Source organism: Octodon degus, unplaced genomic scaffold (genome assembly GCF_000260255.1).
Source record: "Octodon degus isolate 3935 unplaced genomic scaffold, OctDeg1.0 scaffold00166, whole genome shotgun sequence".
In the NCBI taxonomy this organism is placed as follows: domain Eukaryota; kingdom Metazoa; phylum Chordata; class Mammalia; order Rodentia; family Octodontidae; genus Octodon; species Octodon degus.
Window position 1 is genome coordinate 2,774,876 of NW_004524742.1, and position 12,362 is coordinate 2,787,237.

Below are 12,362 nucleotides of genomic sequence, written 5' to 3' on the forward strand. Positions count from 1 at the left end.
GGCGTCCATTAGTTTCTACGGCTGGCGTAGGGGCGCCAACGCGACCCTCACCCAGCACTTCCCCACTCTCAGCACGTGCGACTGCCAACGCCCCAAAGGCAGAGCTCTTCGGCCGCCGGGCCTGAGGCGACGCGACGCGGCGCGGGCCTTGCCCTGCCCGCAGCTTCAGTGCCCTCACTTAGGTGGTTAGTCCGCGCCTAAACAGCGTGCTCGCCGGCCCGGGAGGCCCGCGGGCCCAGGACCGACGCGCCGAGGCAGCGTCTCCTCAGCGCCCCCGCCTTCCGCAGGCAGCTGGGCGGGCCCCAGCGCCGGGCCGCGAACAGGCGGCGCGGCGAACACCCGCGCGAGGCCCCGCGGCGCGTCAGGGAAGCGCGCCGGCCACCTCGGTCCCCAGACGCCGCCGCCGCACGCACGCACGCGCAGTGCACGCAGCATGAGGGTCGCGGCCTTGATCAGGTAACGTGGAGCTGGGCCGCCGCCGCCTCCTCCTCCTCCTCCTCCTCCGGGTCGGCCTCTAGCCCCTTCCTGCCGCCGCTGGCGCCCGGAGAGACAGGCTCTGCGCGCAGTCTGGTGCGGCTCGCACTCTTCCGGCCCCGGGAAGAGGCGGGGCGTCCGGCCGGCTCCCGGCTGGCTGCCCTCGGCGCTCGTGCGCCCTCCTCCCCGCCGGCCCGCGGTCGGGCCCCGCTTCGCGGCTCTGGGGAACCTTGAAAAGCCCTGGCGCCTGGCCGCGCCGCCAGGGGCGCTGGTTTAATTACTCTGGGGTTGCTTGCATCGGGTTTGTGCAAGTTCCAGAGGGCCTTGAAGTTGGAGACCCGCCTCTGATGCGGCTTTAACAGCTACCGCCTTTTCCCGGGTGTCCTTCTGCTGTGCAGTTGGGTGCGTGGTGCCCGCCACCTTTATTTTAAGGTCTCTCCTCCCACATCTTCCATCGCACAGGTGGTTTTACAGGATACACACCTGTTGCTCACTGCCTCCCTCCATGTTTCTCTTCCCTCGTGGTTTTTCACAGTTGTACTGTTTTAGGCTAGAGCTAGTTCAGCTGTTCACGATGCGCGGCCATGAAGGCTTTTATGACTCTGGCGTAACATCCTTCATATTTGAAAGGCGTTGAATTATGTAGTCATTATATTTGCTGTGCAAATAAGTTATAGAACTGACAAATCCCAAAGATAATTTAGAAGTTTCAACACCCAGCCTCTAAATTGAGGTAATAGAGCACACAATATTGCAAAGGAAGATTGGATTATTTAAGTATTTCATTTCCAGAAAAGTGAGTGACGAGTGTCTAAGGTACATTGCAGTGATGGGTATACTTTTGAAGTACATTGAAGATTTTATAATTACTTCATTCACTTCCCTAAGTAACCCATAATGGTTGACAATATTGACCTATTATAGGCTGGATACATTTCCAGTTGCTGCAGCTATTAACAATACTACATTCCAGTTTCTTTTACAGGAATATAAAATAGTCAAAGTAAGTATTTTTATTTAGTAAATTTCTTCTGTGAAGGCAGTGATTGAGTTTGAACCATTGTGATTTTTCACTTAGTTTTCAGAAATAAGACATAAATAGGCCAGGAAATGAGTAATTCACATCAACATTCAGTTTGCCAAACGTCTTAAAGATTAACACTGTACATACATAATAAAGATGGAAATTTTGAGGGAAAGAGAAAGGATCCATATAATCTGTTACACCAGATATTCTAAACTGAGCTTATGTTACTTTTATAATCAAGTTACTGAAAAATGTAATGGTTGAAAAGTTGCTGGGCTGGGGAGATAGCTCAGTGGTCTAAGCACCTGCCTGGCAAGCACAAGGACCTGCCAGCCCTGAAACTGGGTATGGTGGTGCAGATGTATAATCTCAGCGCTGTGGAGTCTGAGACAGGAGGATTACTATGAGTCCGAGCTGCTTAGCGAGACTTTGAGATAAATATTATTGGTATACATAAGAGTTTTAGGTATGTCAGGAGTTAATAGTATCGATACACCAATATATGCTCATGACATGCCTATGTCATATCACAGATTGTACTTTTAATGTATATTATGTATCTATTTTTATATTTATATATGTACATTTGAATCTGAACAGTGAATCTCTGTGTTTGTGTATGATAATGAGAGATAAAAAGTATATGTGTGTTTTAGGAATAAGTGAAACAGATTTTTTAATACCTTTAGGTCAGAGAACAGTTTTATTGATTTATAAACAAATATTTTATAGTTGAATGATGCTGTGAACATTATCAAAGTGAGCCATTCTCTGTAATGACATGTATAAACCGAGTGCTGAGTAATTTGGCTTATTACTTCAGAGTTGGAAACTGAAAAACTGATCTGTAATATTTCTCATCAATATTTACTGTACATTTATGCCTAGTTATTGTACAAAATTGGTTACAGGACATCTCTGCATACTAAAATCTGCAGATGCAAAGTCTTTCATACAAAATGGTATATAGAACCTCTGATAACCTCCAATATATTTTGTCATCTCTTGATTATTTGTAATACTTAATACAAAGTACATGCTATGTAAATAGCTGTAATAGTGTATTTTAGTGAACCTGTGTGTATCTTATCACCAGTGCAGTTTCTGTTTCAAGTATTTTCTCTTTGTATTTGGCTAATTCTATGTTGAACCCATAGAAATGGAAGGTGGAATAAGGATTGACTATGCTTGTGTACTTACCAAATGCTACAGATAATAAGTAGTCAATGCCTCTCAATGTTGTTTACCTTTGTTCTTAACCATTTTTGTTCTTAAAATACTCAACATTTTGTTAGACACTAGTCCTCCCAATGTAGAACACATTGGAAGTAGTACTTTGAAACCATATTTCATTTTATAGTAAATTGTAAGGCTAAATGCTGATTTGGAGGTATACTCCTCAGTCTTTCATATTTCATAGTTTTATTTTTGCATTTTTTTTGAGAAAGTAGTGGGTTCAATAACAGTAGTTGTGGAAAACTTATTTAGGGAAATCTAAATCTGAAGAGGAGAAGTGCTTGCTTTTTGCTCCTTGCACTCTTCCTCTCAGGAAAGTTCTGAAATGAGCATTGTAGATACAGTGGTGGCTGATACACTGATAATATTGATGGTTAATATTACCAGTGTAATTCACCATTTAGTTCTCATATCTACAAAATCTGAAGACGAGTGTGTCAAGCTTTGTCATGATTCAAATTGTACTAAGAACAAGTTTTTTTTAAAACAAACAAACAAACAAAAAAAACTTAATTTCATCCAAGGTGTATATGTAGTAACTTGCTGAGATTTTAAAAAAAAATTTAATTTGTGAAATATTGTATTAAGTAAGGCCACTATCACAAACTAGAGGGTTATTATACTTTAGCATATTCTTTGTTTTTGTGACATGTAATTTCATAAGCACTTGTAAATAACAACTCTAGATATTTCAGTTTCATATGCTTAGTTTGCATAAGAATTAGAAGTTAATTGTTATTACATTCTGATTGAAGTCTCATTCTGAAAAGATAACTATGATTAAATAATGGGTTCTATTTTAATTTTTAGTAATTTTTGAATAATGGTTAGTATCTGGTTCTGTATCTCTCTCTGTCTCCTCTCTCACTTGCTCTGCATTATTTTATTTTTAGTGGTGGCAAGGACAGCTGTTATAATATGATGCAGTGCATTGCTGCGGGGCATCAGATCGTTGCTTTAGCAAATCTGAGACCAGATGAAAACCAAGGTAAGTATATGCTTTTCCTAGGAAATTCTCAAAATGAATGTGCATTTTGTTGTATGTACACAGAAGGGCAAACCCCCCCCAACACATAGTTAGCCCTGTTAGATGTTAGGTTAGACATAGGAACAGCCAGTAGGAAGAGGTATTGTCAGTCTCTTACTAGACAGGGGTAGTGAAGCTCAGAGTTCTGTGTTTGTCCAGAGAAGAGTTTCAAAGTGAGAATTGAACCATCTTATTTCAGAGTTCATTGCTGTTCTAGCATGCCTCATCTCCAAGTGTTGGAGGCAGTATACAGAGAAATAGGAGAAATCTCCTACCTTGAGGAACTTGGGAGATAAGACATGTATTATACATTCATAATATGAACATTTTTTAAAAATACATAGTTTTATTTTAGATGTAAGCCAAAGCTGTGAGACTTGAGAGAAACGTAAAATATATATTTCTACTTGTTTATGTATGATTAAGAAATACATACAGTTTGAGTAATTTTTCAGTTTATTTTGAAATTTTCAGTTTTCAAAACAATATATTCACAATTTTTTATATTCTTTAGTTATATAAATATTAACAGAAATCAGAGGGCAAAAAGATTAACACTGATCTAACTTTGTATATTGTTCCTTTTTTACATGACTTTGTATTAAGATGTTTTTAGGCTCTGTGCTTTTGTATTACTTTTATTTTAGGATGAATTAAGAAGATAGTGTGTGAAAACATTAATCATATTTCCTAGCATGAAGTAGCTATCCTGTAAATGTAGTTGAATCAGAATAAAAAACTATTTTCCTTCTGTGTTTGCCCACCTGCCTGCCTGCCAGTCTTTTGTATTTTGCTTTTATATTATTTTGTAGTTGTTTTCTGTATTTTTAATCTTTGTTCTTTATACCTTGATAGATTTATTATAAGGGAGTCTATCACCTTTCTTCCTCTGAGTGTCCTCAGCACTGGGGACATCCCTATATCACTCATACGCATTCAGTTTATTGGTAGACCAAAACTAATGAACTCACTTGAATTAGTTTTTGGTTAGGGTCTACTACAGGGTGTTTAGGGTCTCACTACTAGTTCAGACTCAGGCCTGTGCCATCACACCCAATCTCAATTGCCATCTCAGCATGCCCTGAGGGCAGAGCCAACACGGCAGGCCTGGGGATCGAACCCCTGGACCCTGCACCTGCTTGCAGGTGCTTTAATCCACTGAACTATTTGGCCGGCTCTGTGCTGGGATTCTGATGATGAATAATAGCTATTTTTTAAGAAGTATGTATATATATATATATATATACATAATTTTTTTTTAAGTGGCTTTAAGTTAAAAAAATAACTCTTCCAGCATGAATGGCAAATGTTCTGTGATCTGTGTACATATTATAAGACAAAGAAAAAGCTTTACCAAAGGAAAACTGCCTTTTTCCCCTTGTGACCAGTTAGGCAAGAGGGTCTTTTAAAGCTAATTTGAAAGTTCTTAGTGTTTAAAAGCAGGTGCTTTTTATTTTTTTATTTTATAAAGAGAATACAAGATAATAATAAAAAAAAATTACAAGTGATACAGAATTTCACTTAAAGTAATGAATTTCACAGTATTTGTTGTAATGCAGTGTTGTCTTCCAACCAGTTATTCATATTACCAGATATATGCTTGTAAAATTGGAAGAAAAAAAAAAGAAATATGTAAGAAATTAAGAATAGGAAAAGGAGAAACAATTGAAAATAGGAGACTAAACAAATTAAGCATTATCTGCTCCTTTCCATAGATCAGCAAAAATCCACAGTATAGTTGTCCAACCCGTCTTGTTTACATACATAGGTATCCCCCCTACACTTCCTCTCTTGTCCTTTTCCTCAACTCAGTAACTCTTTCCTTTTGAGTAAGTTCATCCCCTTAGGCATATTGTCCTTTTCAGATTCCATTTTCTCTTTCAGGTTCTCACACTAGGGAAACAATATGATGTTTGTACATGCGTGTCTGATTTATTTCTCTTGAGAGTATAGTCTGTAGTTGCATCCATTTACCAATAAAAGTCTGAAATTTATTTGTTTTATAGCTGAGTAACACTCCATTGTGTAAAAATACCACATCTTCTTTATCCATTCTTCAACTGATGGGCATCTGTGTTGTTTCCAGGATTTAGCTATGACAAATTGTGCTACTATAAATATGGGTACACATATATCACTGTGGTATGATGTTTTCAGTTCTGTAGAAATAACCAAGAGAGGCATAGCTGTCTTGAATGGGATCTCCAATTCTAGCTTTTAAGGAATCTCCACATTCATTTCCATAGTGGTTGCACTAATCTGCAATCCCAACAACAGTCGAGGTTTCCTTTTTCCCCACAGTCCCTCCAGCATTCGTTATTGGCTGACTTCCTGATGTTAGCTATTCTTTCTCAGATGAGACGGTATCTCAGTATTTTTTTAATTTGCATTTCTCGAATGACCAATGATATTGAACATTTTTTCATACATTTACTTGCCATTTGTATTTCTTCATCTGAAAAGTGTATATTCATTGCAAATGCTCATTTTTAGATTGGCTAAAGCAGGTGTTTATATAATATATAAAACATATATTATACAATTATAATTTTTCTCCATGAAGTTTGTGTCTTGTCCTCAGCTTTTCTATGTGAGTTAATGTATTTAACTTGTATGGAATCATTAATGTGTAATTTTCATGTGCTCATTGTTTACTGGCAGAGTAGTGACAAGTGAAGTGTCCTGGTTATTTTTCTTGCTGCTGAGACAAAACACCTGACACCACAAGTTAAAGGACGAAAGGCTTTATTTTTGGTTCACTGTTTGTAAAGTTTTCAAGCCATAGTACGCCAACTCTAAGCCAAGGCAGCATGGCAGAGGGGCATGGCAAGAAAAGTAGTCCACAGTATGGCAGAGGAGGCAGGAGGAGGCAAGCCTCTTATAATTCCATCTAGGCTCTAGACCTTTTGGGTGGTGCTACCGACAGGCAGGTTGGGTCTTCCATTGTACACACTCAAGTTTGTGCTAAATCTAGTTTTCTCACACTCTTAGGCCAGGTATCACACAGTGTAATCCAGCATCACACCATGATCCAGTCATCTCCCCAAAATCTTACCTATGAACTCAAGACTCTTGTCAGGGACATTTAAACGTAATGTTTATCTTTATGTGTTAGTGGATTGGAGACATTTATTTAAAATATTGTTAGTGATAGGAAATGGAATTAACTGAAACTGTAGTAATTGTAGAAGACAATAGACTGTTGTAGGTTGGTAGATGGAGAGGATTTATATAATACTATTTAAAGTCAGCAAGGAATTGGGATTATTGAATGGTTTATTGGTTGACTTCTTTTTTTTTTTTTTTTTTTTTTTGGCGGAACCGGGGATTGAACTCAGGCCCTTGCGCTTGCCAGGGAAGCTCTTATTCCACTGAGCCATCTCCCCGGCCCCTATTGGTTGACTTCTTTATCCTTCAAACGTTGTGAAAGGAATCTCAATGAGGAATAAGATGAGAGATGACTTCATGGAGCAAAGTTGGTCATCATATTGTTTTTATTTATTTTTTTTAATTAAGTTGATATAAGGTCTTGCTATGCAGTTCAGACTTGTAGTGATCCTCCTGTCTCAGCCTCAGGTGTGCACCACCATGCCTGGTTGGTGGCTGGCTCAGCGTGGGGCCGACATGACATATGATGCCAAGGATCAAACCCAGGTCCTTGGGCTTGCCAAGCAGGTGCTTATACCACTGAGCTAACTCTCCATCTATATTGAGTTTTTAATAGTCTGGAAAAGAATTTATTACCATCAATGGGAATAATGTGCATTTGTCATAAAATTCATGAAACTTTCTCTTTTAATTTGTAATGGAGACATTTATGGCAGGTTAACTGAGGTGCTTCAGGCAGAGTTGGAGCCTTTTGGTGTTATTTGATCTCACAATAGTTGTTTCAAGGTAGCTTCCATTAATAAAAGTTACATTATTGATAAGACTAAATGGAGCCTTAAAGAAAAATTTTTGACTCTGTTTTTGAAGCCAGTACAATGATTTCATTATACTAACTTCAGGATGGTTCTTGCTAAACTCCAATTTCTTTTTTATTTTTATTTTTATTTATTTATTTATTTTTGTTTTTGGTGTCAGGAATTGAACTCATGACCTTGCACTTTCCAGATAGGCATTGTGCCACTGAACTGTATCCCTGACCCTCAAATTTCTTTGTAGAAATTGAGTCCCTGGTATTCATGACTTTTAGTATCAAGACATGTATAGATCCAGTCTAACATGGAGATGAAGAAAGGCTAAAAGGTTTTAAATAACTTTGGCTATATCTGTTTTCTACTAGGTGCAGGTGTAGATAGGTTTATTATAATAATGGGAGTTCCATGCTACAGGAATCCATTCTGATGTGTGGATTAGTAATGTGGTAAATCATATGACATGGCAGATGGTGGTGAAAGTATTCACACTATCATTATCATTGTCTTTTGTTGGGATTACTTCCATGATTGGTGGAAAGTGTGAACCTATTTGTTATATATACATATATAACATTCAGATACAAATATGTCCAACAAATGACTTGAATGAATCTAAGTATTCTCTAAGTTTATAGATATTGTACACTGTCTCCCCTTGTTGAAGGATTTGAAAACATAGTAGCTTGGGGAGAACTGTTTAAAACATGTATTTAGCATTATTTATTCCCAGTTTTGTAATTTGACATGGAATCCTTTTTTCATTCTATACCTATTAATACCACAGGTGATTTGTAGTCTACACAGTGCAAGTTAGAAAAGGCTAAAATTACATTAATGACTGCATAGTGTTTCATTATCTGGATACATAATAATTTTACTCCACTACATATGATCTTTGTAAACTGTATGTTCATTAATCTTTTTTTAGTAAGCAAAATTACCAGTTCAAAATGTCTGACCAGTATATTTCTGAGTTCATTTATGTCTTTATAAGATAGGAAATTACTAATGTTTTAAATGTCTTACCCGTATTAGTATTTATACAGTCTGTGACAACCAGTAATTGTATTGTTGATTATCCTGTTACATGTTTCTATACACATTGGTAAGTGCACTAACAATAGTGAATGTATACTTGTTTTATTCAAGTACTGAATATAAGATATACTAAGAACATCTGAATTTTTCTTGCAAATATTTTTAACTTAATAACTAGTAGACATTTAATAAAAGTTTTTAGATTTATGCAATAAAATTGATGGACTAAACTAATAAAAATTTATTGGATATATACTATTACTATTTTTGAATGTTGTACATATTTTTTATTTGCACTTATCAGTAGAGTAGCACTCCTAGGTACTAAATTAAATGCGGCTATGGAAAAATATTTGTTATTGTCCTACTATATAAGTGCTCAGAGACATTTTCTTTCTGTTTTACTTTTTGTTGATTATTTCTACTTTTAATGTTGCAGAGAGGTCTGATGAGCTGGATAGCTACATGTATCAGACAGTGGGTCATCAAGCCATTGACTTCTATGCAGAGGCAATGGCTCTTCCGCTGTACAGGAGAACCATCAGGGGAAGAAGCTTGGATACAGGACGGGAGTACACTAGATGTGAAGGTGATGAGGTTGAAGATCTCTATGAGCTTTTGAAACTTGTGAAGGTATACAGAGTGACCAATTACTTTTTTTATAATTTAGCATATAGTTAGTAAATTTTATTTATTGAATTATTTAATAATAAAGAATATACATCTATTAATAATCAAACTGGTCTTTGAAGAGGTATTTTATCTTTTGTGGAGTAGGAAAAAATGTATGCCTTTACATTAGAGGATATTTCAAAATTAAGACTGTAGTACAATATAATTTGTCATTCAAAGTTGTCATATAGTAATGTTGTTCAGTCTTTTTTTAACAAATATTTTTGAATGGCTTACTATGTGCTTGGCACATAGTGCTAAACACAGGGTAGGGCACTGACCAAATCAGATAAGTGTGTATTTGATATAGGATACTTTCTAGGGATTAAAAAATGACACACAGTGAACAACAACATGCTTAATGTTGGAGACTATTAGGAGAAAGACTGAAACAGTGTCAAAATATGGGGATTATTTACCTAATAAGTGCTACACTCAGTAAATATTAATTGTTAAGCAATTATCATTTTCACCCACAGCCAATGATTTGAGTGGTTTGGTATTTTTCTTGAGTTTGAATTTTATTGGGCATATTGAAGAGAGGCAATTTAAGCCAGTATTTCTTAACATATATTCACAAGGAAAAAGAAAGAACAATACTTGTTCTGTGTATTAAGGGACAGAGTATTTCATTTGCTTGCTTTTTTCTTTTTGTTTTGTTTTGTTTTTTGAGACAGGGTTTTGTCATGTAGTTCAGGCTGGTCTTGAATTTAATGTGTAGCCTAGATTGGCCTCAAACTTGCGGTAGTCCTCCTGCCTCAGGCTCCCAAGTGTTGGGATTGTAAATGTGTTCCACCATGCTCAGCTCAATTTTCTTGCTTTTAAGAAAAGTTAGCCTTTTCAGAAGTGTTGTCTTGAAACTATAGCATGAAAATTTCTTGGTCTCAAATCTCTATTATGCTTTACATTTGATATTGATCAAAGCTTACTATCAATTCAGGATTTTGATTAAAAGCATGAAACTCTTAATTCAAGTTTGCTTGATAAAATATTTCTTACTTTATGTATCAGGAAACTTTAATTTTTCCTTAAAAAAGACTAATAGGAAAAACACTTTGTTTAGCTCTAGATAGCATAAAAAGTAGATTCTTTTTAAAAGAAATCACAGGGAAGGGACATGCTAATTATAGCTGTTTTTATTATCTATAAAAGATACAAATCTGCCTTTCTTGGCTGTGTCTCCAGCTTAGTACACATACAGTCTCAAGAATATTTACTTTAAAACACAAAAGATTTCTGAGTGCAAATCTTCCACTCTCTAATTCTCCACTTTAAGGTACAAATCTTCTACTTTCAAGGAGAAACTTAGCATTAAGTTTTTAATATAAACTAATACTTAAAAATGGTGGGACTCATACTAGATGTTCTTGGGTTGCTTGAAAATCACAAACTTTAGAGAAGCTATGTGATAACAGTCCTCCACAAAAAGGAAGGCTAATGAACTTACTAATTAGTTTTAATTAGAAATGACATATTAATAGTAAATAAATTTCTTTTTTTTTCTTTTTTTAAGTTTGGAGAAATGTATCTTTATAGTAACCATCAGTTATGATATAAACTAATGTTAATGTTAACTCTTAAAAACTTCAAATTTTGTACATAATAATAACTATAGTTGAAAGAGATGTTAACTTGTCTGGGACTAAATAACTCCTTTTTCTGTGTAGAAATTCTAATTTTACTGTAGGATATTTTAAGGACATAAATATCAGAAATGTACTGCTTTATGGAAGAAATTGTGTAACTAAGCTTTAATAGCTAAATCCATTAATGGAACATTGATACAAAGATTCTTTTTTTATATTTTTATTTTATGAAAAGCTAAAATAAAATTTCATTACAAAATAATGGTTAGTACAGTGTTATCATTATCTTCAAAGTAGTTACTCAGAGTACAAGACATAGACAAAATGATTCTGTCTTACGATGAAGAGGCAAACCAATAATAGCACAAAACTTCCTTTTCAATGAACTAAAAGAAACTAATAGTGTAAATGAAACAAGTTAACATATATATTAAAATGTATTTGAAACCATACAATAGGTAATTTGGGGATTTACTTGAACTTCTATGTCCTATCTATCTTTCTATCTTTCTATCTTTCTATCTTTCTATCTATCTGTATCTCTATTTGAGTTTCTCAAAAGAAACCATGCAGAGCCAGGCACATATTTAATCTCAGTACTACTCGGGAGGCTAGGGCAGGAGGATCATTGCAAGTCTGAGATCAACCTGGGCTACAAAGTGAGCTCAAGGCTGGCACTGAACTCCATAGCTAGACCCTGTCTCAAAAGGAGAAAAAAAAAGAAACCATGCAATATTTGATCTTGTGTGCATGAATTATTTCATTTAACATTGTGTTCTCAAGATGCATCCACTTACCTATATATACCTCATTTTTACTGTTTTTAACTTTTGTTTTATTTTATTTTTTAATGTGTTCGGTACATGGTCTACAGGGACTCACTATGTAGATTGTACTTGTAGTGATTCTCCAGTTTTCAGACTCCCAAGCACTGGGATTATAGGCACATGCCAGTCTCAATAGCTGTCTCAGTGCGCCTCGTGGGCAGGGCCTGCATGGCAAGCCAGGGATTGAATGCTGGTCTCTGTGCTCTGCATAAGCAGGTGCTTTAGTCTGCTGAGATATCTGGCTATCCCTTAATTTTTATTTTAAAGAGAATAAAATAATAAAAATCCATTAGAAACAATATATAATTTCAAAATAAGGTGATAAGAATTAAACACTGGTTGTTACATTCAAGTCAGCAACTTCTAACATTGCCAGTCTTATGGAAAATCCACTACTTTTATGGACTACTGGAGTATATTGGAATATTTTGCTGAATTCACACACCTATAATAATTAAATGACAATGGAATACCCATCTCTGACAAACTAAACAAAAAAAGAAGATACAAATAAAGGACCATTTTGTATCTGTATATTCAAAATAGGATATATAT

At 36.3% G+C, this 12,362-nt stretch overlaps 1 protein-coding gene across 3 annotated transcripts in view; it reads left to right on the top strand.

Annotated features, from left to right (window-relative positions):
• The first annotated feature begins 203 nt into the window (after positions 1-203).
• The window catches only part of Dph6 (diphthamine biosynthesis 6), a 266,022-nt gene continuing 253,863 nt past the window's right edge, over positions 204-12,362 (top strand). Inside the window, exons 1-3 of one of the 3 annotated variants that reach the window (XM_023703235.1) lie at positions 204-456; positions 3,631-3,725; positions 9,162-9,355. In XM_023703235.1, coding sequence (XP_023559003.1) covers positions 434-456; positions 3,631-3,725; positions 9,162-9,355 — 312 coding nt within the window. In that variant the 5' untranslated portion in view covers positions 204-433. The remainder of the gene's footprint in view (positions 457-3,630; positions 3,726-9,161; positions 9,356-12,362) is intronic. The other 2 variants (XM_023703234.1, XM_004643115.2) reach the window with 2 other exon arrangements.